Source organism: Pseudoliparis swirei, chromosome 4 (genome assembly GCF_029220125.1).
Source record: "Pseudoliparis swirei isolate HS2019 ecotype Mariana Trench chromosome 4, NWPU_hadal_v1, whole genome shotgun sequence".
Lineage (NCBI taxonomy): Eukaryota > Metazoa > Chordata > Actinopteri > Perciformes > Liparidae > Pseudoliparis > Pseudoliparis swirei.
Genome location: NC_079391.1, coordinates 1,989,195 through 2,014,370, shown reverse-complemented (window position 1 = coordinate 2,014,370; position 25,176 = coordinate 1,989,195). Strand labels below are relative to the sequence as shown.

Below are 25,176 nucleotides of genomic sequence, written 5' to 3'. Positions count from 1 at the left end.
TGATGACCGCGTGTGGTGACGGCGTGTGGTGACGGCGTGTGGTGACGGCGTGTGATGACCGGCGTGTGGTGACGGCGTGTGATGACGGCGTGTGGTGACGGCGTGTGGTGACGGCGTGTGGTGACCGGCGTGTGGTGACCGGCGTGTGATGACCGGCGTGTGGTGACCGGCGTGTGGTGACCGGCGTGTGGTGACCGGCGTTTGATGACCGGCGTGTGGTGACCGGCGTGTGATGACCGGCGTGTGGTGACCGGCGTGTGATGACCGGCGTGTGGTGACCGGCGTGTGGTGACCGGCGTGTGGTGACCGGCGTGTGATGACCGGCGTGTGGTGACCGGCGTGTGGTGACCGGCGTGTGGTGACCGGCGTGTGGTGACCGGCGTGTGGTGACCGGCGTGTGATGACCGGCGTGTGGTGACCGGCGTGTGGTGACCGGCGTGGTGACGGCGTGTGATGACCGGCGTGTGGTGACGGCGTGTGATGACCGGCGTGTGGTGACGGCGTGTGGTGACGGCGTGTGATGACCCGGCGTGTGATGACGGCGTGTGATGACGGCGTGTGATGACGGCGTGTGGTGACGGCGTGTGGTGACGGCGTGTGGTGACGGCGTGTGGTGACGGCGTGTGATGACGGCGTGTGATGACCGGCGTGTGATGACGGCGTGTGATGACGGCGTGTGATGACGGCGTTGATGACCGGCGTGTGGTGACGGCGTGTGGTGACGGCGTGTGGTGACCGGCGTTGATGACCGGCGTGTGGTGACGGCGTGTGGTGACCGGCGTGTGGTGACCCGGCGTGTGGTGACGGCGTGTGGTGACCGGCGTTTGATGACGGCGTGTGGTGACGGCGTGTGATGACGGCGTGTGGTGACGGCGTGTGGTGACGGCGTGTGATGACCGGCGTGTGGTGACGGCGTGTGGTGACGGCGTGTGATGACGGCGTGTGGTGACGGCGTGGTGACGGCGTGTGGTGACGGCGTGTGGCGACCGGCGTGTGATGACCGGCGTGTGGTGACCGGCGTGTGATGTCCGGCGTGTGATGACCGGCGTTTGATGACCGGCGTGTGGTGACTGGCGTGTGGTGACGGCGTGGTGACGGCGTTGATGACCCGGCGTGTGGTGACGGCGTTTGATGACCGGCGTGTGGTGACCGGCGTGTGGTGACCGGCGTGTGGTGACCGGCGTTTGATGACCGGCGTGTGGTGACCGGCGTTTGATGACCGGCGTGTGGTGACCGGCGTGTGATGACCGGCGTGTGATGACCGGCGTGTGGTGACCGGCGTGTGATGACCGGCGTGTGATGACCGGCGTGTGGTGACCGGCGTGTGATGACCGGCGTGTGGTGACCGGCGTGTGGTGACCGGCGTGTGATGACCGGCGTGTGGTGACCGGCGTGTGGTGACCGGCGTGTGGTGACCGGCGTGTGATGACCGGCGTGTGGTGACCGGCGTGTGGTGACCGGCGTGTGGTGACCGGCGTGTGGTGACCGGCGTGTGGTGACCGGCGTGTGGTGACGGCGTGGTGACCGGCGTGTGATGACGGCGTGTGATGACGGCGTGTGGTGACGGCGTGTGATGACGGCGTGGTGACGGCGTGTGGTGACGGCGTGTGATGACGGCGTGTGGTGACGGCGTGTGATGACGGCGTGTGGTGACGGCGTGTGGTGACCGGCGTGTGGTGACGGCGTGTGGTGACGGCGTGTGATGACGGCGTGTGGTGACGGCGTGTGATGACGGCGTGTGATGACGGCGTGTGGTGACGGCGTGTGGTGACGGCGTGTGATGATCGGCGTGTGGTGACGGCGTGTGGTGACCGGCGTGTGGTGACGGCGTGTGATGACGGCGTGTGATGACCGGCGTGTGATGACCGGCGTGTGGTGACCGGCGTGTGGTGACCGGCGTGTGGTGACCGGCGTGTGGTGACCGGCGTGTGATGACCGGCGTGTGGTGACCGGCGTGTGGTGACCGGCGTGTGATGACCGGCGTGTGATGACCGGCGTGTTTCCGGTGATGACGGGTTTCCCCCGGCTCAAGTTTCTTTTGTGTTATCTCTCATGAATCCTGAGCTCCGGCGTTTCACACGCCCTCGTGTCGCTCTGCCGCGCCGAACATCACAATGTCTGCAATTTGCCGGTTGTTGTCTGTCTGCCCCCCCCCCCGCCCCCCCATTTGGGAGGCCAGCGTATTTCTGTTTTTTTTTCAGGTATTATTTATGGCGTGTGCTCGTGTGCCAGGTAACACAGATGCTGGAGAGAGAGCACATTAAGAGAGAGAGAGATAGAGAGAGAGAGGGAGAGAGAGAGAGAGGGAGCGAGAGGGAGAGAGAGGGAGAGAGAGAGAGAGAGGGAGAGAGAGATTTTTGATTTTCCATTACAACATTTCATGGTAAATAGTCTCAGAAGGGCACTGGCTCAGGACAGCGGTCCGCCACTGGAGGTCAGCGGTCCTTTCATTATAAATTAATGGTTCTCTCAACAACCAGAACAGAGAGAAATCCACCATCTTCTTTATCTCATCAGCAGTGTACAGCTTTGTGTCTGGAGAGAGAGAGAGAGAGAGAGAGGGGAGAGAGAGAGAGAGGGAGAGGGAGAGAGAGGGGAGAGAGAGAGAGGGAGAGGGAGAGAGAGAGAGGGAGGGAGAGAGAGAGAGGGAGAGAGAGGGAGAGAGATGGAGAGAGGGAGAGAGAGAGAGAGAGGAGAGAGAGAGAGAGAGAGCGAGAGAGAGGGAGCGAGAGAGAGAGAGAGAGGGAGAGAGAGTGGGAGAGAGAGAGAGAGAGATAACTTTTTGTTCCAGGACCTCATCAGGACCTCACAGCTGGCGGCAGGCAGCGAGCGGGGCAGCCGACTCTTTTTGAAAGTTGTTGACGACATGTGGCAGCGGGATATGATCCAAATTAGCCCCCCCCCCCCCATCGGTAGCCAGAAGCCTTCGTTGGACACTAATGGCCCCTTAATCTGAGAGGGAAGTTGGATTTGAGGAAGCGGAGCGCAACAGGTGCAGGGATGGAGGGAAACGAGCAAAACGGACGACATGGATTATTAATGAACTCTTTTTGGACGGCTCCCGATCGGCCCCGGGTCGGATCGGGGCTCCGTATGCTGCCTTGGACGGCTCCTCTGTTGGCGGGGGTGGCTCGCGCGTCCAGAAGCTAACGCAACTGTGCGCCGCGAAGCTAACGCAACCCGGAGCCTGTCAGCGGGAGCCAAATCTGTCCCAGAGAAAAAGCAAAAAGCTAAAGGAGTGGAGTTATGCAGATCTTCTCATGTAAACGTGTTGTGTTGATTGAGTCGACGAGATATATATTTCTTAGAGCACAAGGTAAATATCTTAATTAAAATCAAATTTCCCACGAAGGGTTCCGTCGTGATGGAGCTCGATCGGCGTGAGCCACGTGATTATTCTTTGGCTCGCGGCCCACTGCTTATTCGAAGCCGCCACTTGTGGTTTCCAAGCCTGAAAGTTTGGGTCGTTATCACACACACACACACACACACACACACACACACACAGACACACACGATTAAACCGACTTTACCACTTATTTCCCCTCCCTCGCTACTTCAATGTCATGCAAAAAAAAGAAGAAGAGGCAGCATCAAAAAGATGTGTAAATTACATCTGGCTTTCCAGGACACTGTCTGGCTGCCAGGAAGTATCCGTAAATATGTATCGCAGCACATCAGTGAAGTGTGTGAAGGTGTGGACGCCTGCCAGGAGAAGAGTGTGTGTGCTGGTGTGTGTCCAGCTGTGCAGCACTCAGCATACATCCAGCGCTGCAGCGAGACGCTTCCTAATTCATCATTTTATTTTTCTACTTGAGCTTTTTTCCTTCGAAAGTATCTCCAAATGGTAATTAAGTGCAGTTTGTTAGCGGTTTGGTGCGATGCTATTTCACGTGTGTCTTAACGGCTGTGTACGAAAAGCCATTACACTCTCCACAATTCTTCGTATACTTACACTACCGTTCAAAAGTTTGGGATCACTTAGAAATGACTTTATTTTTCGAAGAAAAACACTTTTTCAATAAAGATAACATTAAATTAATCAGAAATACCCTCTCTACATTGTTAATGTGGTAAATGACTATTCTAGGTGTAAACGTCTGGTTTCTAATGAAATATCTCCAGAGGTGTATAGAGGCCCATTTCCATCAACTATCACTCCAGTGTTCTAATGGTACATTGTGTTTGCTAATCGCCTTAGAAGACTAATGTCTGATTAGAAAACCCTTGTGCAATTATGTTAGCACAGCTGAAAACAGTTATGCTGGTGATATAAGCTATACAACTGGCCTTCCTTTGAGCTTGAAGTTTGAAGAACAAAATTAATACTTCAAATATTAATCATTATTTCTAACCTTGTCTTGACTATATTTTATATTCATTTGACAAATAAAAGTGTGACTTTTCATCGAAGACACGAAATTGTCTGGGTGATCCCAAACTTTTGAACGGTAGTGTACATCTAAACTACATTTAAATCTATTTTATATTGCATGGACAGTCCAGTGACCGCGGTGCCTTTCCCTGGCATTGCAGGTGAGGTCCTGTCCTCTGGGTGCACCTCAACACGCCGAGTGATTATATGTCATATATGCAATATGGGGGCCATAATAACTAACACTTGTATTTTGTGTCTGCAGCTTGAGGGAAGTGTTTTCTACGCAATCCGATTAACAATTGATGAGCAGCGACATAAAGTATTTACAACGTCAAACTATGCCCGTAACGTACCCATATAAAAAAAACCCGGTTGTGGAAAGATGTGATACTCAGACTATGAAGAATGTCGAAAAGCTGAACGTTAATGGGAGGCTGATAAACTAGCGACCGTCCCTCAATATTATCGTTTTTTGAAATATCGGGAAGCAGTTAAGGGAGAAAAAGAGACTTAATGAGCATAACTCAACATCCATCCAACATATAACCTCGCTTCTCGTCGCTGGATGTATGTTCACGTGTTTTATAGTTTTGCATGACAGGAAGCAGCTTTTGGACAGAGGCCAAACGCTCGCTGCTCCTGACGTGATTCACTGTTTGGAAGTCTCTCATGTCACAGAAGGCATTACGCCGTGTTCTGTTTTCTGTTTCTAGCACTTTTTTCAGTTCCTCTTAGAACTCAGCCGTGGAAAAATAAAATATTCATCATCTTCAGTGGAACTGAGATTCTTGGTTTTTCAATCAAATTTTTTTTTTTTACAATGACAATACCCACACCAAACAGAAATAGAAAGGTGCACTCATTCGAGGCTGTGAGGTACTCAGCAGATACACCGTGAGGTACTCAGCAGGTACACTGTGAGGCAGTGGCGTGCCGTGGGCCTGGGCCTTCAGTGAGGTCCTACACAGTCCCACCCGTATTACTATCATTATGATGCCATGGCTCTAGACACGATACAGGTAGACAGAGATGCAGGATAACCAGGCGTTGCGTCACCTTGAAATTGACATTTTTATCCAGAGAATTGCAGGGGAAGAGTACAATACAGTCCAGTTCAACTCATAGGCAAGAACATGCTCGAGTGCAACAGAGTTATATTAATATTCTTCTTCTATCCATTTCTGGTCCACAAACTTTGAGCTTTAAGTCCAACTTTTCTTTACAGTGTGTTCACTAAACAGCGCCTTGTCACCAGAGCAGTTTCACCGTGATGATGAAGATGAAAGTTCCTGTTTACCCAAACACATGACACAATGAATGAGTCTTTTCAATATTTCCCTATTTTTCTTCACCTTTTCATTGTGCAGCTCCGCTGCCCTGCGCGCTTGTTCGTTGATCTGTAGATCCGCTCGGGTGTCCACAAAAGTTTTCAAAAGCACCGATGCTTGTAAGTGCCGAGCCGTACTTTGGTGTCTCGTTGCTGCCTCGGTTAGACAACTCAAGTTTGCAAAGCCAGTGTGGCTCCAAACACCAAATCGATCACTTGAAAATAATAGGCATTCCCAGCAGTCCGGGGAGCAGAGCTTCCCGGAGCCTGAGACATTGATATCGCTCGTAGTTGGAACTTTGAAAGTGGCGAACGAACCCCTGTCCCGCCTGTGACGGGCTTTGTAGCGTCGGCGTCGGTCTTAAAGTTCGTCTTGAGAATGGCGTTATAATTATATCCTCCACCAAATCGATATCTTCTCCTCCTTCCGCCATTGTGGGTTGACAAAATAGCTTAGTAGTACGCAAATTAATTCGTTTATCAAATTCAGTTTCTTAGTTCTGAGGTTCTGCATATACCTGCCCATAGGCCCCGCCTCTCAATATTGGTAATCCAATCAAAAGACGTGCACGCCCTCCGCCTGCTAGCTGCTCCTGTGCCGGTTCCGGGGCCTTCTAGAAGGCCTAGAGGAGCCAACTCTAAAGCTGATTGGTTGACACAACATCGTCATTCCCATTCACTTTAAGCTACCAGAGCCCGCAATGTTGATTCTGAAGGCCTAAGGGCAGATTTTAGCCCCCTGGCAACACACGATGGCTGAATATGATTGGATAAAAGATCTAACATAAAAACCAGCCCTCCAAATCTCAACCTGGGGCTGGCAGCAGTGCAACCAAGAGGAACGCTATGAAATTAAGAGTATAACTCTTATTCTGGGGAATAATTGAATACATATTTGTGGGAACATTTATTAAAAAATATATATATATTCTGATGATGTTTAGGCCAGCAGAGAAGGCCTTGCTGGCCCTGACGGCCCACCACTGCTGTGAGGTACTCAGCAGATACATCGTGAGGTACTCAGCAGGTTAACTGTGAGGTACTCAGCAGGTACACTGTGAGGTACTCAGCAGGTTAACCGTGAGGTACTCAGCTAATACACCCTGAGGTACTCAGCAGGTTAACTGTGAGGTACTCAGCAGGTACACTGTGAGGTACTCAGCAGGTACACTGTGAGGTACTCAGCTAATACACCCTGAGGTACTCAGCAGGTTAACTGTGAGGTACTCAGCAGGTACACTGTGAGGTACTCAGCTAATACACTATGAGGTACTCAGCTAATATACTGTGAGGTACTCAGCAGGTACACTGTGAGGTAGTCCGATAATACACTGTGAGGTACTCAGTAGATACACTGTGAGGTACTCAGCTAATACACTGTGAGGTACTCAGTAGATACACTGTGAGGTACTCAGCTAATACACTGTGAGGTACTCAGTAGATACACTGTGAGGTACTCAGCAGATACACTGTGAGGTACTCAGCTAATACACTGTGAGGTACTCAGTAGATACACTGTGAGGTACTCAGCTAATACACTGTGAGGTACTCAGTAGATACACTGTGAGGTACTCAGCAGATACACTGTGAGGCTAATACACTGTGAGGTACTCAGCAGGTACACTGTGAGGTACTCAGCAGATACACTGTGAGGTACTCAGCTAATACACTGTGAGGTACTCAGTAGATACACTGTGAGGTACTCAGCTAATACACTGTGAGGTACTCAGCAGATACACTGTGAGGTACTCAGCTAATACACTGTGAGGTACTCAGCAGGTACACTGTGAGGTACTCAGCAGATACACTGTGAGGTACTCAGCTAATACACTGTGAGGTACTCAGTAGATACACTGTGAGGTACTCAGTAGATACACTGTGAGGTACTCAGCTAATACACTGTGAGGTACTCAGCTAATACACTGTGAGGTACTCAGCAGGTACACTGTGAGGTACTCAGCAGATACACTGTGAGGTACTCAGCTAATACACTGTGAGGTACTCAGCAGATACACTGTGAGGTACTCAGCTAATACACTGTGAGGTACTCAGTAGATACACTGTGAGGTACTCAGCTAATACACTGTGAGGTACTCAGTAGATACACTGTGAGGTACTCAGCTAATACACTGTGAGGTACTCAGCTAATACACTGTGAGGTACTCAGCAGGTACACTGTGAGGTACTCAGCAGGTACACTGTGGGGTACTCGGCAGCGTGTACCAATACTCAAATACAAGAGTCAGAATCAATGGAAAGCATGCAGGCTGTGTCCTCCCCCCCCCCCCCCCCCCCCGCCGTGCATCTGGTCACCATGGAGTCGGTGATGCACTCAGCTGTGTCTTCACTAATGTCCCGCCGCGGCCCGAGGGCAGTAACAGTGGAGAGTAATGGCGTCAGCAGGACGTCAACGGCAGTACGCAACAGGCAGTGGACGTCTGAGTCACAGCAGGAGGTCCTGGCTCGCCGCCCAATGTGTTTGCATAGCAACAGTCTGAGCGTGATGTGTGATCCTCCTGGCGGAGATAACAGAATGAATGTCGCCGTTATGCCGATGATACATTTTTATATCTCGGTGTTCGTGATTATACGTCAAAAGGTAATTACATTAATTCTGAAATCATCTTTTTTTTGGCCTACTTTTTCGATTTCACTGCTTCGCCAGGAGGATGACACACGGCCTCCCAACGCAAGGAGACTCATTTCACACTGATTTTAACATTCGGGAACAGGTTAATAGAACTGTTCAAACTATTAACTTTTGAGGACTATTTCCTGAATGCAAGAGAAACATTTTTATTCCATAAGTAATCAGAAAATAGTCATCCGTGCTTTAGTTTGTCTTGCACTTGGAGAGTAGCCGGGTTTCCATTTATACACTGAAGATTAATGTTGTTACCTCAACTGTATCACTTATATCAGCACATATCCCATAATGCCAACGGTCTTTTGGCTATATGCCCTTCAATCAATTGAGAGCCAGATTTTAAACAAGCTGAAAATGTTCAACATGCAAATAATGATGTGATTCCTAAAAGCTACACTCCTGTGCAATTACATTGAATCAATCATTTAACTTTCATTTAATTTGAATTCTATTAATACGCCTCATTTAACGCTTGTTTTTTCCTCTCATAGTTCATTTCTGGTTGATAAAACAAGTCTTGATTCATTTCCTCGGTAAACTTCGTAAACATGAATCTCTGCCTCCATGTCTTCTTGAATGCAGCGTTGCTTTTCATTTAGCTAACGGTGGTTCCGATAAGGGTGAAATAGGGTCAACAATAAGGCAGCGTAGGCTTCAGGGAACTTTAACCCTCACAACACTCGGCGTCTTTTGAGTTCACGATAGTTAATCGGCTAATCATAATGAAATAGTCGTTGGTTAATTGTTCCAATTAAAATGCTGTTTCTGTTATTCACAATATTCTGATATTTACTCACTGGTTCACCGCTATTCTCTTCTTGTGCTTTATAATATCTATTTCCATTATTCCACAACTTTAAGTCTCAACTTTTTAATCAAAAAGCATCATATCTATCATATATATATATATATCTATAAGTATATATACATATATATACATATATATATTAATATATATACATACATATACATATATATATGTATATATATATAAAATACATATATAGATATACATATATATATATATATACATATATATATATATATATAGGGCAGTTTTTGCCCCAACTGACTGAAAGAAATTGGGGCACTTTTTGAAAAAATAAATATACTTATTTAGGTTGACAGTCTATGATAATTTGTCATGCATATGTTAATAATAAGATGAGTAGGCAGTAGTCTACAGATTGAAAGTGTTTTGTTAGATTTTTTCACAAAAAACATAAATCAGACAATCATATTAATTAACCCTAACCCTAACCCTTTTAATACAACTATTAACAATTATAACATATTTTTTTATTTTTTATAATTCAACATTATATGTATTGATTTTCTTGGTCTACCTACAGAACTACAGATCCTTTCCTACGCTGAGTACGACGTCGGCTCAGGACACATTCGAGGATTGATTAAAATCATATCTATAAGTGACATTTGACTTTACACACACTCTATCTGGCGAGAAGTTAGTTTGAATAGCGGAGGGCAACATTAAATTTGAGCGAAGGTGACATCATCGTAAATGAAGTAAATGCTATATTGGATGGTGTGAAGAGGAGGCGGCGTGAGAAGAGGGAACCTGTGTGGGTTGATACGTGTCAAATTACGATTTAATTACTTAAGAACTCATTAATTCAGAGTTGTTTTAGACACTATTAACACCTCTAGTTTTGTGTTGTGTTGCATACCACTAAGCCATATTTAGCAGGTGCGGCTAAAGATGAACTCTTTGACTCTATAAGCTTCGCACTTAGCAAAGCATAAGATGACCATAAGTCAGGGAGGAGGAATTCCTTAATTACTATTTATTGATAATCAGTTATTCGGGGATTATTGAGGGAAACTTCTTTAAATGTGGTCATGCAGAATATGTTTATATTTCTCAACATGAAAATTATGTAAATTCTTCAATATTTTTTAATGTATTATACATATTTATTTGAAAAATAAATAAATATAATGGTGATTTTGTATTCACGCACTCCCCATGAAGCTTCATCTGCAGCATGAAGTCAAGTCTCAATCCAATTATTATCATTTTGGTGAACGGTGTGACCGACACACATCATTTCTACTCAAAAAACGATAATACAACATTTTATTTTAGACACTTATTGAAATATATCTACCATTGTATTCATATATTTCACTGCTTTTGTGAACCCAAGACCTTTTGGTGAACCAATGTCAAACTAAAAACAGTTCATCCACACGAGTAAAGGTTATGAAGAACTTCAATTCTCATCTTTAGGGTCATATTATCTCTTTACACTTGTGCCTGAGGACAAGTGTGCCTCATTATATAGAAAGATGAGATTTAATTTTTTTTTTAATGTATAACAAATATGTATTTGAATACAAAACTATTCTAATGTTCATTTTTCATTCACACACTCCCCATGAAGCTTCATCTGCAGCATGAAGTCAAGTCCCAGTTCAATTTGTATCATTTTGGTGAACGGTGTGACAGACCACATTATTTCTACACACATTTATTTACATATATCTACCATTGTATTCATATATTTCACTGCTCTTGTGAACCCAAGACCTTTTGGTGAACCAATGTCAAACTAAAAACAGTTCATCCACACGAGTAAAGGATATAAAGAACTTCAATTTTCCTCTTTAGATCCATTTTTATCTCTTTACTTGTGCCTGAGGACAAGTGTGCCTCATTCTATAGAGAGATGAGACTTTTAATTGAAAAAAAAATGTATAACAAATATTTATTTGAAAACAAAACTATTCTAATGTTCATTTTTCACTCACACACTCCCCATGAAGCTTTATCTGCAGCATGAAGTCAAGTCTCAGTTCAATTTTTATAATTTTGGTGAACGATGTGACAGACCACATTATTTCTACTCACATTTATTTACATTTATACCATTGTATTCATATATTTCACTGCTCTTGTGAACCCAAGACCTTTTGGTGAACCAATTTAAAACTAAAAACAGTTCATCCACACAAATAAAGGTTATGAAGAACTTCAATTCTCATCTTTAGAGCCATTCTATCTCTTTACTTGTGCGTGAGGACACTTGTGCCTCATTCTATAGAGCGATGAGATTATTCTGCCACGTTTGATGTAAAACACACACGAGTGTGTTTCATATGCAAAGTGCATCTAAAAGGCTGAATTTAAGAAATTGTGTAAAATCGAGAAAATGACCCGACGATAGTGTTTTTGAAGATGATCGAAGGGCCAACATGTTGCTAATATGCACGCTAACATCAATTCATGTTCGATGTGCACCTGCATATGCCGTGCTGCCATGTAACACACACCGTGAACACACACCGCGGGGAGCAGAGAGGACATGAGGACACATCCTGTGAATGTTTTTGAGTTTTTTTTTGTGCACGAGACGATTCCCAGTGACGGTGAAATAGTTTCCAACGACGTAGAAAATCAAACATTTAAATGTCGTGTTTACTCACGGGCATCGTCTGGCCCCCGTGAAGGCTGTTGATGGCCGCCTGCGCTTCAGAGTGGCTGGAGAACTTCACGAAGGCGCAGCCTGGAGACAGAGAGGGGGGGGGCAACATTCATTACCATTGTTTTCGTGTTATCTCGGTTTGTAAATATATTTTGCCGTGTGGGTGTGTGTGTGTGTGTGTGTGTGTGTTCGGTGCATAACTCTGAATACATCAGTCTTAATTGTAGTGAAAGCGTCGGCTGCGTTGGAACATCCTGCCCCCCCCCCCATCCCCCCTTTTTCTAATTCCACCCCCTCCACTCCGGAGCACGGAGCCGAGGCGTTTACTACCCCACCGACTTTGTTTGTGATTATTAATCTGTTTTAATATTTACACATCGTGATTTGTGTGCAGCCGCTCATAAAAGAGATTATGATGACAAAGGCTTCGTATTATAATCTGCCCATCTAACCGAATCTCTTTTGCTCGCACATCATTTGGGATGGGGGGGGGGGGGCTTTGCTCGAGGGGCATTCAAATCATCTTAAATCTGTTGTGTAGTTTAAGCAAGAAAGGGGGAAAAAGTCAACATAGAAAGTTGGCCTGAAGACAAAGAGAACGAGTATTACTGGAGCCTCATTGCATAACCTGCATATATACAGGACTGTCTCAGAAAATTAGAATATTGTGATAAAGTTCTTTATTTTCTGTAATGCAATTAAAAAAACAAAAATGTCATGCATTCTGGATTCATTACAAATCAACTGAAATATTGCAAGCCTTTTATTCTTTTAATATTGCTGATTATGGCTTACAGCTTAAGAAAACTCTAAAATCCTATCTCATAAAATTTTAATATTTCCTCAGACCAAGTAAAAAAAAAGATTTTAACAGCTGAGTGTTTGTCAAGGCTCAGGAAACCCTTGCAGGTGTTTCGAGTTAATTAGACAATTCAAGTGATTTGTTTAATACCCTACTAGTATACTTTTTCATGATATTCTAATATTTAGAGATAGGATATTTGAGTTTTCTTAAGCTGTAAGCCATAATCAGCAATATTAAAAGAATAAAAGGCTTGCAATATTTCAGTTGATTTGTAATGAATCCAGAATGCATGACATTTTTGTTTTTTTAATTGCATTACAGAAAATAAAGAACTTCATCACAATATTCTAATTTTCTGAGACAGTCCTGTATACATAAAATATCTATATATATATTTGTTGTATTATATATATTTGTTGTATTATATATATATAAATATATATAATACAACAAATATATATATATAATATATATATATATATAAAAATATATATTTATCTATATCTATATTTATAGATATATATATATATATATAAATATATATAATACAAAAAATATATATTTATATATATATTTATATATAAATATTGTTATATATACATATATATTTAAATGTATATATAAATATATGTATATAAATATATACATATATAAATATATATAAATATATGTATATAAATATATATATAAATATATATATATAAATATATATTTATATATATAAATATATATATATTGGTTCCACATCTTAACCACTTGGTGTGTCAGTGTGTGGGTTCAGGTACTCAACGTCTACAGCGTTAATAGAAGTGAACTCCAGTGGAACTGAACTGAAGCCGTTAAATTAAACAGGATTTGTTTCTGAGCGTTATGGTCGTCGCCGCCCGCTCGAGGTGTCCTCCTCCTCGCCTTCAGGTAGCTCGTGTGTTCAGTCAAGAGATGCCTAATTAACAAACTCGCGGATTAATCCTAAAAGGAGAAGCGCCGGCGTCTCGGAACCAGACGGGCTTTTCCTCCTCGGGTTCCTTAAGAACTGCTAATACCTAGCTATGGCTAGCAGAGCTACGGCTAGCGGAGCTACGGCTAGCGGAGCTACGGCTAGCGGAGCTACGGCTAGCAGAGCTCGATTAGCCCTGGAAATCCATTGGTCAAAATGTGTAAGAACCCCCGACTCAAAGAAAGGGGGGGCTAAGCCCAAAGGGGAGGGGCATGTCGGGGTATAGAATATACACTTTTATTAATCCCCAAGGGGAAATTAGTTCTCTGCATTTAACCCATCCTTAGTTATTAAGGAGCAGTGGGCTGCGGTGAAGCGCCCGGGAAGCAACTGGGGGTTCAGTGCCTTGCTCAAGGACACTTCGACTATGTCTCCGCCCCCGGATATCCATCGTTTACGACAGTTCATAGATTGGTTTAATCAGAAATGGATTCTTGCTTTCAGTCTGATGAATAACAAGAGACACCAGTTCAGGGTCATAGTGACGTGTTATATGAAATGAAGATGAACTAGTTCAGTGTCAAATGTACCTTTCAATGGGAAAAAAATATGCTAATAATCTACATTAAAGCAAAGAATAGAGATGTCGATGGATATTTCTTGTGTTTTGAATTCTCTCGCTCACTGGAGACGGTTTATAACTCTTCTTCTCTTTCATTTCCTCAAGTGAAGCTGAATATAAAAGCAGGAACAACAACCACAGAGACTCATCCTGTGACGACCTGGACTCACAACTTCACTCCGTGCATCAAGCCAATAAAAGCCAAATGAAGCCCCGCTAAAATTAGCCTAGCGTCGCCCCCGGCAACGGGTTTCCCGTAGACGCTCTCCGGACGTATCGAGGCAGAGAAGCCTTTGAAACCCTTTTTTGACTCGAACGCTTCATGTGGCCGACTGAAATGTCCCATTTGATGACTGCAAGTCCGTCTTCTGTAGCAATAAAATGCATTTAACCCTTTTTTATATATATTTACGGTATGCGGCGTGTTCTGTTCGCGCCGCTGGTTCTCTAACAAGGCCATCAGATGTCGTGCCAACATCCCAGTGACCCCAGCAGCGGCAGCAGCTCAGCCCATCCACAAGGACCCTGAACACACCGCGGGGCTTTTTTGGCGCAAGAGCAAAGTCACGTTGTACGACTCGATGTCCTTAAAGTTTCACCTCCAAACGAAACAACAACAATGCTCTCGGCCGCGTTCAGGGACTCGCAGCAAAAAACATCGGAAGTCCTACAGCCTCGTAAATTTAAATAGTGTGCATTTTTGTATTTTTTTGGGGGGGATTTGAATGGCTCAGAATGAGTTTTGAGGGGAGGTGAAGAAGAAAAAAGGAGAAAGAGAGATTGTGTTGCCTTCAAGCGAGAGGAATCTGCAGCGCCTTTTGAATTCCCGGGGTAATAATGTGTACGCATGAATCCCATCCCGCCGGATGGGTGACATTTATAACACAACTTAATTATAGACCTAAAAGCCATTCTATCTCTCTCTCTCTCGCTTTATTTTTTTCCAGGGGGCTCTACTCAACTCTGGCAGCAAGTGTTGCACTTTGAACAAAAAAAAGGAAATTTTTTTTGAGGAGCGGCGCCGTCGTCGAGAGAGAGAGAGATGGATGTTAAACTTCTCAGCCTTTTTATTGGGTGAAGAGAGAGAGAGAGAGAGAGGGTGGGGGGGGACAAAGCCTCCATCGCGGAACACAGAGCGCTGTCAATTTCAAGGTCTGCCTCGTTCAAATTACGGGGGAACCTCATCCCGGAGCGAGGCGGCTTGCGGAATAATTTGCCGTAACATCCCGTAATGATTGCGTGGGAGCGATGGGGACCAGATATACCTGTATGTACCAGGAGGTCTTTGTCTGGGGGGGGGGGGGGGGGAGCATTCACAGTCAACAATGCTCTCCAGATTCCTTTTTTTTTTTTTTTACGGCGGCGGAAAAAAACTTGAATAAGAAGGTAATGATCAAAGCCGCTGATAATGGAGACAAATAGCAACAGAGAGAGATAAGAGGAGGAGGAGGAGGAGGAAGAGGAGGAGGAGGTGTGCAGGAGGGGCTGAAAAGGAGTGAAAGTGAGAACCAGCTCCTCTGACAGCACCAGGCTTTATTGGATGTTATGTGTGCGGCCAATCAGCTCGAGGGGGAAGAAGAGAAGGAGCCGGAGACGGAGGGAGAGACAGACGGCAAAACAGAAGAAAGAAAAGAAAGAAAGAAAGAAAGAAAGAAAGAAGGGAGTGGGGCCACGCAGAGCAACGGACCGGAGTTAACCGTGAGAGGAGCAGGCGTGTGCTTCAGGACAGCCACGGCCGGTCCTCTATGATGTCATCACATGTCAACCCCTCTACACCTCCGCCTCCCAGGCGTCTTTCATTCGACTGTCCGCTCTATTATCTCATGTACACCTGACACGTAACAGTCAGCTGGTCCTGGATCAGCTGGTCCGGCTCTTTATTTACAGGCGAGGACGTGACGGACCAATGACGCCTCTGGGGAGGGAGGAGGGGAACACATACATACAACCCCTCCACTTCTCAGATAACAGGGGGAGGAGGAGGAGGGAAGGAGGAGGGTGAAGGGGAAAGGATGAAGAGGAGGAGGGGGAGAGGAGGAGGAGGAGAAGGGCGAGGAGGAAGAAGGAGCAGGAGGTGGTGGAGGAGGATCAAGATGAAGAAGAAGAAGAGGAGGAGGAGGAAGAAGAGGGGTGTGAGGAGGAAGAAGAATAAGAAGAGGGGCAAGAAGAGGAGTAAGAAGAGGATGAGGAAGAAGAAGGGGATGAGGATGAGTGGGTGGAGGAGGAAGACGAGGTGGAGTGGGAGGAGTAGGAAGAACAAGAAGAGGAAGATGAAGAAGATGAGGAGGAAGAGAAGGAGGTAGAGGGGGAGGAGGAAGAAGAGAAAGAGGAGGAGGAGGCTGCCTGGAAGACGAGGTGTTGCGTGATGTTTTCGTCGAGGGCGAGAGGAGGCGCCGCGATGAAGGGATGACATGAGAGGAGAGAAAAAACAGGGAAATACAGAGTCGTGTGAAGACAGGGAAGTGGGAGGAGGGGGAGAGGAGGGGATGAAGAGGAGGGGTGTGAAGAGGAGGGGGGGAGGTGTCGGCTGCGCGGTGACAATGAAGTTGACAGAGATGCGAGACGCAAGACGAGGGAAACAAAACGACATGAAGGGGAAGATAAGTTATGCAGAACACGAGTCAATGAGCGAGAGAGAGAGAGAGAGAGAGATGGAGGGACGAGGGGGGGGGGGGAGGTGTGTGGGGCTCTGACCCTTACTGGCCCCGTCGGGCCCTCGCAGGACGGTGCACTCCTCAATCTGGCCAAAGGTCTCGAACAGCCGGCGGACGTCGTCCTCGCTCTGCTGCTTGCCAAGCATGCCGACAAACAGCTTCCTGTCTTCTGGAGGGGAAGAGAGGAAGTGGGGAAAAGGGGGGAGGAGGGAGGGAGGGAGGGCGGAGGGAGAGAGAGAGAGAGAGAGAGAGAGAGAGAGGAAGGAAGGAAGGAAGAGAACAGACAAATGCTACAAGCTGATGGCATTGTTCTGCTGAGCGTCGAGGAACTCGTGCAACTCAACCCCCCCCCCCCCTCTTTTATCAGCAGGCTGCCGTTGTTGTTGTTGTTGTTGTTGTTGTTGTTGTTGATCTCACTGTTGTGTGCTGTGCCGCCCCGCCCCGGTGTGAGCCAGATATATATTCTTGTTTCCGGTGAACGTTTGATCGGGATGTTCGGAGCGCTTTGGGAACAAAGTCGAGATGCACAGCGTTCCCCTGGAGGCTGAAGGAGAGAGAGAGTTGAAGGAGAACACGGAACGAGAGATCACAGAACGAGAGATCAGGGAAAGAGAGATCACGGAACGAGAGATCACTGAATGAGAGATCACGGAACGAGAGATCACTGAACGAGAGATCAGGGAAAGAGAGATCAGGGAATGAGAGATCAGGGAATGAGAGATCACGGAACGAGAGATCACTGAATGAGAGATCACGGAACGAGAGATCAGGGAAAGAGAGATCAGGGAAAGAGAGATCAGGGAATGAGAGATCACGGAACGAGAGATCAGGGAAAGAGAGATCAGGGAATGAGAGATCAGGGAACGAGAGATCACTGAATGAGAGATCACGTAAAGAGAGATCACGGAACGAGAGATCACTGAATGAGAGATCACGGAACGAGAGATCAGGGAAAGAGAGATCACGGAACGAGAGAACACGAAACAAGAGCATGCGGAACGAGAGAATACGGAACGAGATATTACGGAACGAGAATATGGAACAAGAGAACACGGAACTAGAGAACATAGAACAAGATAACATGGAGCGAGAGAACACGGAACAAGAGATCACGGAATGTGAGAACTCGGAACGAAAGATCACTGAATGAGAACAAGGAACAAGAGAACACAAAACGAGAGAACACGGAACGAGAATACGGAACGAGAGAACACGGAACGAGAGATCACAGAACGAGAGATCAGGGAAAGAGAGATCAGGGAAAGAGAGATCACGGAACGAGAGATCACTGAATGAGAGATCACGGAACGAGAGATCACAGAACGAGAGATCAGGGAAAGAGAGATCACTGAATGAGAGATCACGGAATGAGAGATCAGGGAAAGAGAGATCACGGAACGAGAGAACACGAAACAAGAGCACGCGGAACGAGAGAATACGGAACAAGATATTACGGAACGAGAACATGGAACAAGAGCACACGGAACTAGAGAACATAGAACGAGATAACATGGAGCGAGAGAACACGGAACAAGAGATCACGGAACGTGAGAACTAGGAACGAAAGATCACTGAATGAGAACAAGGAACAAGAGAGCACAAAACGAGAGAACACGGAACGAGAGAACACGGAACGAGAGAACACAGATCGAGAACTTGGAACGAGAGAAAATGGAACGAGAGATCGCAGAGCGAGAGAACACGGAACGAGAGAACCCGGCGTTGTGTGTTGTCATCATCGCCAAAAGGAACGTGAATTATAACAAGCGACGATTAACTCGGCGCTCCATCCCGTAATGAACGAGAGCAGCGCTCCATCCCGTAATGAACGAGAGCAGCGCTCCATCCCATAATGAACGAGAGCAGCGCTCCATCCCGTAATGAAGGAGAGCAGCGCTCCATCCCATAATGAACGAGAGCAGCGCTCCATCCCGTAATGAAGGAGAGCAGCGCTCCATCCCGTAATGAACGAGAGCAGCGCTCCATCCCGTAATGAACGAGAGCAGCGCTCCATCCCATAATGAAGGTGAGCAGCGCTCCATCCCATAATGAACGAGAGCAGCGCTCCATCCCGTAATGAACGAGAGCAGAGCTCCATCCCGTAATGAACGAGAGCAGCGCTCCATCCCGTAATGAACGAGAGCAGCGCTCCATCCCGTAATGAACGAGAGCAGCGCTCCATCCCGTAATGAACGAGAGCAGCGCTCCATCCCGTAATGAACGAGAGCAGCGCTCCATCCCATAATGAAGGAGAGCAGCGCTCCATCCCATAATGAACGAGAGCAGCGCTCCATCCCGTAATGAACGAGAGCAGCGCTCCATCCCGTAATGAACGAGAGCAGCGCTCCATCCCGTAATGAACGAGAGCAGCGCTCCATCCCGTAATGAAGGAGAGCAGCGCTCCATCCCATAATGAAGGAGAGCAGCGCTCCACTTCCTCCGGCGTGTGAGCGATGGCGTGACAACATGGAGGCGCTCTCGTTTATTTAAATGAACAAACATGGAACATGAATGGAAAACTAGTGAAGTGGAATAAATGAACTGATTGCGCAACAGGAGTCACGTTGACTTTCTCCTGGTTTCCCGTCGGTGTGATGCAACACCCGGAGCAACGCTCCGGCTCCTCCAAAGATCCCGGAGCGTCATTCAGAGGAGCGTTCTCCTTCCTGCTCCTCAGTGGGAGGTGGATCCTCCCGGAGCTCTCGATCCATCGCTCTACAGCTTTTACACATTTTGCATCCCTCTTTCATTTCTTCAGCGCGAATGGAGAACGTCGGGGAACTAAAACCAAACATGTGGAAACGTGGTCAAGTAGAATTTAAAAAGGAGGAGGAGGAAGAAGACGAAGAGCTGATGTAGAGCGGCAGGAGGAGGGAGAGGAAGAGCTGATGTAGAGGAGGAGGAGGGAGAGCTGATGTAGAGCGGAAGGAGGGCATGGACTACCTGATGCAGAGCGGCATGATGGAGACGAACAGCTGAGGAAGAGCGGCAGGAGGAGGGAGAGGGATACCTGATGTAGAGGAGGAGGGAGAGGAAGAGCTAATGTAGAGCGGCATGAGGAGGGGGAGGAAGAGCTGATTGGAAGCGACAGTGTTGATCTTCCTCGTGAGTCATGTGACCGTGGGGAGCGTCTCCTGGAAGCCGGACAGGTGTGACCCTCCTGTACCTGCCAGGCCTCTGCTCTACCACTGAAGCTCCGGGGAGCGTCCCGTCCTCTGATGTTCCCTCATCCTGTCATCTGATGTTCCCTCATCCTGTCATCTGATGTTCCCTCATCCTGTCCTCTGATGTTCCCTCATCCTGTCCTCTGATGTTCCCTCATCCTGTCATCTGATGTTCCCTCATCCCGTCCTCTGATGTTCCCTCATCCCGTCATCTGATGTTCCCTCATCCTGTCATCTGATGTTCCCTCATCCTGTCATCTGATGTTCCCTCATCCTGTCCTCTGATGTTCCCTCATCCTGTCATCTGATGTTCCCTCATCCCGTCCTCTGATGTTCCCTCATCCTGTCATCTGATGTTCCCTCATCCCATCCTCTGATGTTCCCTCATCCCATCCTCTGATGTTCCCTCATCCCATCCTCTGATGTTCCCTCATCCTGTCATCTGATGTTCCCTCATCCTGTCCTCTGATTTTCCCTCATCCTGTCCTCTGATGTTCCCTCATCCTGTCCTCTGATGTTCCCTCATCCTGTCATCTGATGTTGCCTCATCCTGTCCTCTGATGTTCCCTCATCCTGTCATCTGATGTTCCCTCATCCTGTCCTCTGATGTTCCCTCATCCTGTCATCTGATGTTCCCTCATCCCGTCCTATGAATGTTCCCTCATCCTGTCATCTGATGTTCCCTCATCCCGTCCTCTGAATGTTCCCTCATCCTGTCCTCTGATGTTCCCTCATCCTGTCATCTGATGTTCCCTCATCCCGTCCTCTGAATTTCCCCTCATCCCGTCCTCTGATGTTCCCTCATCCTGTCATCTGATGTTCCCTCATCCCGTCCTATGAATGTTCCCTCATCCTGTCATCTGATGTTCCCTCATCCCGTCCTCTGAATGTTCCCTCATCCTGTCCTCTGATGTTCCCTCATCCTGTCATCTGATGTTCCCTCATCCCGTCCTCTGAATTTCCCCTCATCCCGTCCTCTGATGTTCCCTCATCCCATCCTCTGATGTTCCCTCATCCCATCCTCTGATGTTCCCTCATCCTGTCATCTGATGTTCCCTCATCCTGTCCTCTGATGTTCCCTCATCCTGTCCTCTGATGTTCCCTCATCCTGTCATCTGATGTTCCCTCATCCTGTCCTCTGATGTTCCCTCATCCTGTCATCTGATGTTCCCTCATCCCGTCCTATGAATGTTCCCTCATCCTGTCATCTGATGTTCCCTCATCCCGTCCTCTGAATGTTCCCTCATCCTGTCCTCTGATGTTCCCTCATCCTGTCATCTGATGTTCCCTCATCCCGTCCTCTGAATTTCCCCTCATCCCATCCTCTGATGTTCCCTCATCCCGTCCTCTGAATGTTCCCTCATCCTGTCCTCTGATGTTCCCTCATCCTGTCATCTGATGTTCCCTCATCCCGTCCTCTGAATTTCCCCTCATCCCGTCCTCTGATGTTCCCTCATCCTGTCATCTGATGTTCCCTCATCCCGTCCTATGAATGTTCCCTCATCCTGTCATCTGATGTTCCCTCATCCCGTCCTCTGAATGTTCCCTCATCCTGTCCTCTGATGTTCCCTCATCCTGTCATCTGATGTTCCCTCATCCCGTCCTCTGAATTTCCCCTCATCCCGTCCTCTGATGTTCCCTCATCCCATCCTCTGATGTTCCCTCATCCCATCCTCTGATGTTCCCTCATCCCGTCATCTGATGTTCCCTCATCCTGTCCTCTGATGTTCCCTCATCCTGTCCTCTGATGTTCCCTCATCCTGTCCTCTGATGTTCCCTCATCCTGTCATCTGATGTTGCCTCATCCTGTCCTCTGATGTTCCCTCATCCTGTCATCTGATGTTCCCTCATCCTGTCCTCTGATGTTCCCTCATCCTGTCATCTGATGTTCCCTCATCCCGTCCTATGAATGTTCCCTCATCCTGTCATCTGATGTTCCCTCATCCCGTCCTCTGAATGTTCCCTCATCCTGTCCTCTGATGTTCCCTCATCCTGTCATCTGATGTTCCCTCATCCCGTCCTCTGAATTTCCCCTCATCCCATCCTCTGATGTTCCCTCATCCTGTCATCTGATGTTCCCTCATCCCGTCCTATGAATGTTCCCTCATCCTGTCATCTGATGTTCCCTCATCCCGTCCTCTGAATGTTCCCTCATCCTGTCCTCTGATGTTCCCTCATCCTGTCATCTGATGTTCCCTCATCCCGTCCTCTGAATTTCCCCTCATCCCGTCCTCTGATGTTCCCTCATCCCGTCCTCTGATGTTCCCTCGTCCTGTCCTCTGATATTCCCTCAACCTGTGATCTGATGTTCCCTCGTCCCGTCCATTTATTTACAGAGCAAATATTTAATTTATTTTATATTTTTTCAACAAATTCTTGAAAATCAGCAAAACTAAATTAATTAACTTACAAACAAGAAATTTGCTCTCAAAACCTTTTTTTCTTAATTAGTTTTTGTGTAATTTAGACACAAATCTAAATCTACCTTCATAGTTACCGTCCCTCCTGGAGGTAAAGGAGTTTCAATTTATTTATTGTTTTTAAGTGACATTTTTTTTTGGAGAACACATTTATTAAGGGGCAAAGAATTGTTTTCTTCATTTCATGAACAAATTGTAGTTTAAACATCAAAACTAAATTAATTTAACTAGAAAAAATATTTGCTCTCAAAATCTTTTTTTCCACGTAATATAGACACAAATCTACCTTCATAATTACCGCCCGTCCCTCCGCCACTCGGAACTCCTCGGAGTGGAGGAGGTGGAGGACGTGGAGGACGGGCTCCTGGCTTCTGAAGTCGCCTCTGAACAGGTGTTGCAGAGCAACGAGCCCGACCCCCGAGCTCGGCCTCAAAGGTGAACCGTGAAACGAGGCCGCCTGTCCGGAGGCACGCGTGACTCCGCCTTCGCTCGCCCTCCATCTTCTCAGATTTCTTGCCACCGAGGTGTCGAGGTGTCACCGACGCAATTTGTCTTTCTATTTTTTCTTTACAGGCCTCCTGCAAGCGCGTTAATGTTTTTTTTGGGGCGGGGACAAAAAAGAAAGTCTCATCTCGGTCCTCCGGGCCCCGCGAGGAGATCTAACGCTCGGCTTTACACGGCTAATTAACAAGCCATGAGCGAAGTAATGAACTTTTCCAAATGTGCTGGCAGACGCGGAAATAAATGGCGCCCCAGCGAAAGGCATTAAAAGCGAGTGTGAGTGTACTCCGGAGCCTCTGGGACGGACGCCGGGAGAAAATGAATTTGGGGGGGCAGCTATCTTTTTCATTGCCTGACCCGAGAGCGCCGCAGTCGGCCCCGGACACGCTACAGAGCGCTATTAATTAGTCCGCCTCTGCAGCCGACTCCAGAGCCGCTCTCTTATTGGATTTTCTTTTGCGCGTTCTCGCTCGTTTTTATAAAATTGGGCATTTTACGAAGAGGAATAAATATCGTGTATCGCGCCCTCTTCTGTACGACGGACTCCATAACGCCATCGAGTGCCATCCATTAAAATAGAGGAGGAGGGGGGGAGAAAAAACAAGAAACTCCTCGCTCTTTCAGCAGCATAAGCCCCGCCCACTACGTCCAAGCTCAACTCAAATCGTTGCTCTGAACCTTTTGAGCCCCGCACGATCTGTGAGGTTTCTGCTCGAAATAAAATACCCAAACTAAAAAGGTTGTAGCTCTGCAACCACTAAGGCTATTTGAATGATCTTGGTGTTATAATAAAGGCAACACGTATGAGCTTTTGTTCAGATGTTTACATATTTGTATATATGTTACTGGTTAAGAGGAAGTAAAGATGAAACTTCTATGAAAATAGAAATTTCAGGTTTGATTAAAAAAAAAAAAAGAAGCACTTTCGCTCTCTTATTGGATTTTCTTTTGCGTGTTCTCGCTCGTTTTTATAAAATTGGGCATTTTACGAACAGGAATAAATATCGTGTAACGTGCCCTCTTCTGTACGACGGACTCCATAACGTCATCGAGTGTCATCCATTCAAATAGAGGAGGGGCGGGGGGGGAGAGGAAAAAAGAATAATCTTCTCAAGTACAGTAGTGTATTTGCACGAAGAGGGGCGAGGACCTTCGTGTGGAAGCGAGCGAGGATGTGGAAGTACACGGCGGAACTCTCGGCGCCGCCGGCTCGACCTCCCGGCGCTCGCCACTCGTTGAGCGGCGGCTCGTCTCGTCACGCCCGCCGTTCGGAGCTCTGCGGCACTTCACTGCAGAAGAGACCTTTGTAATCGGCACTTGGCCTCTACTTTAAACGTGATAATGCGTGTGTGAGTGTGTGTGTGTGTGTGTGTGTGTGTGTTTGAGTGTGTGTGTGTTGTCTTCATGGACTCCAGCCACATAGCTGTGAGGATTTATTAAATCATTACATCATCGTTGTTATTCCTGGAAATGCATCTAATTAGTAGAGGTTTGAGTTTATATGGAACATATTTTTTAAATTATATTTACATTACTGTATATTTGTAATGCAAACTGTTTTATTACGTTCAGACCTTTGGAATAATGCACTTTCAAAAAATATGGCCTCTACTTTAAAATGATAATGTGTGTGTGTGTGTGTGTGTGTGTTGTGTTCATGGCCCCCGGGGCCACGTCATTGTGAGGATTATTTGCATCATTACATCACGTTATTATTCCTGGAAATAAATATAATTAGTGGATTCAAGTATACAAAGGCATGGGTTTGAGTTTATATGGAAGATATTTTTTAAATTATATTTACATTACTGTATATTTGTAATGCAAACAGTTTTATTATGTTCAGAGTAATTCACAAGTATTCTTTGTGTGTTTCATCATAATAAATAATAAATAATCCATGATAGGGATTTTAGGTACATAATTTAAATTTATTACTGAATAATCTGATAAATATTCACCCACTTATTCAAGTATACAAAGGCATGGTTTTGAGTTTATATGGAAGATATTTTTTAAATCATATTAACATTACTGTATAATTGTAATGCAAACAGTTTTATTATGTTCAGAGTAATTTACGAGTATTCTTTGTGTGTCATATTATTTAAAAAATAAATATTCTTTGATGGAGATTTTAAATTCATCATTTAAGTTTACTACAGAATAATCTGATTAATATTCATCACTTAATCAAGTATACAATGGCATGGGTTTGAGTTTATATGGAAGATATTTATACTGTATAATTGTAATGCAAACAGTTTCATTA

General features: G+C 46.3%; 1 protein-coding gene across 1 annotated transcript in view; it reads right to left on the bottom strand.

Moving 5' to 3' along the window:
* celf6 (CUGBP Elav-like family member 6) overlaps positions 1–25,176 on the bottom strand; it is a 218,465-nt gene that overhangs the window by 37,867 nt on the left and 155,422 nt on the right. Inside the window, exons 4-5 of the mRNA XM_056412358.1 lie at positions 16,860–16,988; positions 11,803–11,882 (exon numbers count right to left, since the gene is read on the bottom strand). Of these exons, the coding sequence (XP_056268333.1) occupies positions 11,803–11,882; positions 16,860–16,988 (209 nt within the window). The remainder of the gene's footprint in view (positions 1–11,802; positions 11,883–16,859; positions 16,989–25,176) is intronic.